The sequence below is a fragment of the Castanea sativa genome, chromosome 5 (genome assembly GCF_040712315.1).
Source record: "Castanea sativa cultivar Marrone di Chiusa Pesio chromosome 5, ASM4071231v1".
NCBI classification, from domain to species: domain Eukaryota; kingdom Viridiplantae; phylum Streptophyta; class Magnoliopsida; order Fagales; family Fagaceae; genus Castanea; species Castanea sativa.
Window position 1 is genome coordinate 40,082,729 of NC_134017.1, and position 5,618 is coordinate 40,088,346.

The 5,618-nt window shown below is 31.3% G+C and overlaps 1 protein-coding gene across 1 annotated transcript; it reads right to left on the reverse strand.

Moving 5' to 3' along the window:
* Positions 1 to 1,137: 1,137 nt before the first annotated feature.
* On the reverse strand, positions 1,138 to 3,050 carry LOC142633812 (protein RALF-like 19). Its single transcript, XM_075808061.1, has 2 exons — positions 2,552 to 3,050; positions 1,138 to 1,218 (listed from the first exon to the last, which is right to left on the reverse strand). Exon 1 carries the CDS (start codon positions 2,936 to 2,938, stop codon positions 2,588 to 2,590), a length of 351 nt encoding a protein of 116 aa, XP_075664176.1. The 5' UTR covers positions 2,939 to 3,050; the 3' UTR covers positions 1,138 to 1,218; positions 2,552 to 2,587.
* Positions 3,051 to 5,618: the final 2,568 nt, after the last annotated feature.

Sequence of the window (5,618 nt, forward strand, 5' to 3'; positions counted from 1 at the left end):
TGTCATGTGAATTATTAAGTGCAAAATCAAAGAGTCCAAATTCAAGTAGATTCTAAATTGAATTTTAATTGGAATTCAAATTTGCACCATATGACCCATCTAAATTTTTAATTTTTATGGCAAGTAAATTATTGAGTTTAAAAACCAAAGAATTCAGATCCAAGTAGATTTTAAATCATATATATATATATATATATATATATATATATATATATATATATATATATATATTTATTGTGATTGCTTTTAAATATATTAGTGTATATGCACGTGCTTACACCATAGTTGAACATAGAGGGTAGAGAGAAAAATCTTCATTTATAGAGGAATGTTTAACATAGATTGAGGAAGTAGTTGCCAAAAAATCAAAAATCTGGTTGCTTATGTGAACAGAAGTTTATATCAAAGGTTTTTTTCTTTTCCCTGGGTATTCCAGGACTGCCCAATATAACATAAATGAACTATGGAGAGGGATAGAGGTTTCAATCTAAAATGGTTTCATAAGGTTGAGACTTTAATTGATAAAATAAAAAATTAGGGACGTAACATAAAACAAGATATAAGCCTTGAGGTTTTTTATATACCTTTTTCTTTTTCTTTTAAACAGAAAATATAGTGTAAATATATAGTGAGATTGTAATTGTGTATGTTATTCCCAATTTCTATTTGAAAATAAGTTTGATAAGTTTTATACCAAATCCTTCTAACTCTTTTGGGTTCAAATGATAGAAATGATACTCGTTGTGGTACTAGTTAATGTGTGTCATTTGAAGTTTTGAACCCCACATATATCCTCCCTCATCGTTTATATATATAATCCTTCCAACTGTTTTTGGAAATGGCTTTATTAATTATGTTCAAAGTTATCTATAGTCTAAACAGTTGTAGAATGGATGAGAGGTTAACTGCTTTGACCGAATGGTTGAACAAAGAAATGTTAATAAAGAAATATTCAAAAGAATCTAAACACTCCTAAAATATATGCTTTGCCGAAAGCCTCGTTGAACAAGGTAATAATAGAAACAAGCTTTAATAATTTTTTTCAAAAAAAATTGGTATATAGAAACAAGAAATACACATAAAATTAAAAATCGTATATACTAAATTTTTTTGCTTTAACAAGTTTCGATCAAAAGTGGCTGTATTTGCGCCAAAATCCCTTGTCATTGTGGTTTGACTTCTTCACGTACTAATATAAAACATTCAACCACTACCCACCTGAAAAGAAAATTCAAAAATATCAACCAAAAAAAAAATCTGCATTGATTCGAAATTCCAGAAATTCTTTTTTACATACAATTCTTCTTATAAGATAGTGGCTTTTAATTGATAAAATCCTTCCTATATTAAAAAAGAAAATGATAAAGTCTTTTATTATCAAACAAAGATCCTGAGATCAAATATAGACCCATGCTAAGGGGAGGGGGAGGGGGGGGGGGATCGAAAGGAATTAATGAGACTCTCTCTTAAATGAACTTTTACTGAACCAAAAAAGAAGAAGAATATATTTGCATTGACATGAAGGTAACTAAAATTAACCTATTTACTTATCATGCAAAAGTTATCTCCATAATTTTTAGAATTCAAAATTTCAAAGAGGTCACAATGTATTAGATCTCACCTACATCAAAAGAAGAGGGTTCTGCAAAAAGAGAGAATTATCTTCCATTTAAAAATCCATAAGCTGATGGACTTTCAATGGATTAGAACAATTTCTTTTTGAAATATGCTAATTTGCATGAATAGGAAGGCAATTAAAGTTAACATATTTACTTATCATTCAGAATTTTATTTTATAATCTTTAATGAGGTCACAATGTCAAATAGCCAGGGTTGCCAAAGATTGGCAACAGAAAGGATGGGAAAAAAACAAGTTATTGTCAATGGCGCTTATTTGATTATTTTTCTCTTGTTTCTCAATCTTATAGACATTTTGTTTCTGGTGATCCATAGTGTTTCTGAAAATCAAATAATGTGAATACGCAATACTATTTCATGCAAAAGGACACAACATCATAATCTGTTTAACACAAACGTATAATTTCCAAGAAATTGAACCAATATTTATTTAATTTATTTTTTCCCAGACATCTTGAAGATCTTATCATGAATTATATATAACAAAAGGGAAAGTTTCAAAAAGAACCAAACAACATAGACAAAAAGACTAAATAACAAAAGTGTAATCTGCATGCATGACAAAAAGCTAGTCTAGAAGAAAAACTAGAGAGACAAAAACCTAATCAACCCTCTTAATATTCAAATTACGCCAAACAATCTAAGCCATTTTATTTCTCCAACAAATACACATAAGAAGAAGAGGGAGATTACAGAAGCAAAGGAAAGAGACCCTTTTTCACCCACCTCACAATGACATATAACACATATAAAACAAATAAATAAATAAATAATCACCATACCAAAGTTCAAAGATTCAACGGAGGAAATCTTGCAAGATTATTCAAGAATATCCTAGATTGATCAAATGATAAAATACTAATGGCTATAATGACCAAACAGCATAACATTTTTTTTTTAATTGTGCTCTTACTTCCATTCATGCAGGTAGATGAATGTTGTTGTTGAATCAACCAGTGATCCTTGCACAATGTGTAATGATGTTGCAACCGCGTCTGTAAGGATTAGCCCTTTGCCTCCTTTGACAATTGTAGTAGGAGTGACCGCGGCGACCACATGGGACGGAGTTGGCCCTGAGAGCTCCATAGCTTATATACCTCTGGCGTCGGCGTCTAAGCATTCGGCTAGGATGAGAATCCATCAACATCTCATCCTCCTCTCCAATGCATTCACCAATTGCACCATCGCATGTGCCATACTTGGTCAGACCCCAACTGCTAGCCTCATGGATATAAGGAGTTGATTCAGCCACCACGACCAATGCAAGGAGGAGGATTATCAAACAAGCCTTAACCTCCATTTTGATCAAATTCGCGTGTGTGTGTGTAAGGTAAAAGAAATTATATTGGAAAGTTTATGAGAGAAAAATAAAGTTTCTTTGGCTATGCCTGGCCTCTGCTCTACCCTTCCTGTTAGAGAAGGGAGAAGAGAAGGATATAGATTGAAAGCTAGGATGGTTGTGAGGTTCTTGAGATAGAAAAAGAAGGAGAGAGAGTTGTGAAAATTTGGAGGGTAGGATTTTTATGGTTATGTTTTCTGTGGTTTAACGCAATTTGGGGTATCCATTTCTTGCTCCTTGTTTTTCTGACTTTTGGTTTTGATTATTTATAATATAGAGATGGCTCTTGTCTGGGGGTGTTTTGTACGATTGGCGTAGCATTGCCAAAGCTGGGAGAGTGACTGTATTTTACAACCGCCAATGCCTCTATTTAGAATGTGTTACTCCACGTGTACAAACTATTTTACAAATAGCTGATGGAGTGGGTGATTATTAGTAAATAAAAATATAGAAAAATGATATATTCACAATATTTTTACAACAAATTATAAGTGACGGGTTGTTACTGGTTGTTATTGTTGGAGCAAAAAAGTAATTTTAGTGTTAAATTCAAATTTGAACCAATAACAACTAACCACCTGTGATTTATTGTGAAAATGATGTAAAAATATTGTGACCATAGCATCTCTCATATATATAATGTTAGTGGTAGGCCAAATAAGAATTGGCAAAAAAATTTCACATCAACAATTTATAAAAATATTATAAAATAGTTTATATTTGTAACATTCTTCTTAAAATATAAGAATTAACTTTGTCCTTCAGTGTCTTTTTCATTTTTGAAATAAAAACTAATATTATGCACAGTCTAATAAGGTAGGTTCAAGTTACAACATGAATAATTTGACAAAGATTACATATTTTTTAAACCATAGATTCACAGGATCACGTTAACTTACCCAAAAAAAAAAAATTATATACATAATATATATAAATTAACATAATTTGAATACCCTAAAAATAATATTGACTATCCTGACTTGATAATTTTAAGAATTTAGGTTCAATAAAAATAAAATTAATACTAAGGACACAATAAAATGTTACAACAATTTTATAACATTCTAAAATTAACATACCAACTCACACGTGAGCATTTTTTAATCTCTAATTAAAAAAAAAAATCGTATGCTAATACTGGAATTGTTGTGACTTTTTTTTTTTTTTTTGGTCTCTAGTGTTACTTACAAAAGTAATCTTGGCTCCCAAACATGATCTTTAACTCTCTAAACAAAAATAAATAAATAAATGTTCAAATAACATAAAAAATAACCCAAAAAAACCAAAAGATTAGGCCAAAACAACAACAAATAAACCAGATATTCAACAAAAGCTCATTTAAAAATAAAATATAAAAACTCAATGCAGTGTTCACAATATGAATAAGAGAATATATAGATACTCTTCACTCTATTTCTATGTATGGCTTCCATATTATCTTCCTTGTAGATTCCAAGGGGTGAGCCATGTAAAGATACTCCTTTTCTCTAAATCCCTTCCTTAAAAAAAAACCCCCTCGAAACTCCTAGCTGATATACATACTCTTGTAACAAACTTAAATCTTAGCAAACTTTTATGGCTCACTCAATTGCAATCACTAGAAGCTTTCCTTATATTTTATCCTTTAACGAAAAAAAACAAAAAAAAAAATCTTTAGTAATTTATGATCGTTGCATAAAAATCTACTTCAGCAAACTAGATGGGCTTGAAGCAGACACCCCTAAGAACGAAAACTGACACAACACACATACAGGTTTGTGTGTACAATTCATTGGAGCATCTAGGGCGCACTTCTAATTGTAGGGACTTAATTTTCATCAGCTGAAAACCTATTCAACTTCAAGGTCCTAGAGTTGGACTACATCATATTGATGAATTGGAACTAACTTGTACCATTCAGTAAATATTTTGTTGGATTAAAATAGATTGACCCCGATTAATTAATTCAATTTCCCAAGTTGATTAATTAGGTCAAATTACATGTAAATCGTGAAGGCACTAACAAATCACCAAATAAACTAAATATCATCGAAAAATAAATTAACATAGTGATTTGTTGACAAATTGGAAAAACCTCTCGCAAGGCAAAAATCTCATCGGGTGAATTTAAGGTCACCACTTCCAAGAATTCACTAATCAAGGATCAAGCATTTACAAGTATGAGAAATCTTACCACTACCTTGGCCTATCCTAAAATACCAACCTGCAGTTGAACCTTTGCTTCATACACAATTGAACTTGATCTTATAGTGGACTTCTTTACTTTGCAAAAATCTCCAATCTGTGACTAACTCATTTGCACAGATCTCAATACGTGACTAACTCCAGCAACTTGATCGATTTTTTTTTGCTACAAAATTCTTGACTTCATTAACGATAAAGATCAGGAAGCACTTGGTTAAAAAAAACCCTAAAGCGTACAAACACATTAACTACAAACAAAGTATATGAGTTCTAGGTCTATGTTTCCGTACTTGACAACTTTTAAAATAAGCCTTATATATGACTAGGGCTGTAGAGAGAGAAATCCTAATTATTCAAGTAGGGATGACAATTGTTACTCGACTCGCGGGTACCCGACTCCGATAAACAATAGGGTCGAGTCTGGGTTTTAAAAATAAAACCCGAAGCAGGTCCAGGT

Bases quoted from the DNA above. Each gene is read 5' to 3' on its own strand.
- LOC142633812 (XM_075808061.1), bottom strand. From the start codon at position 2,938: ATGGAGGTTAAGGCTTGTTTGATAATCCTCCTCCTTGCATTGGTCGTG.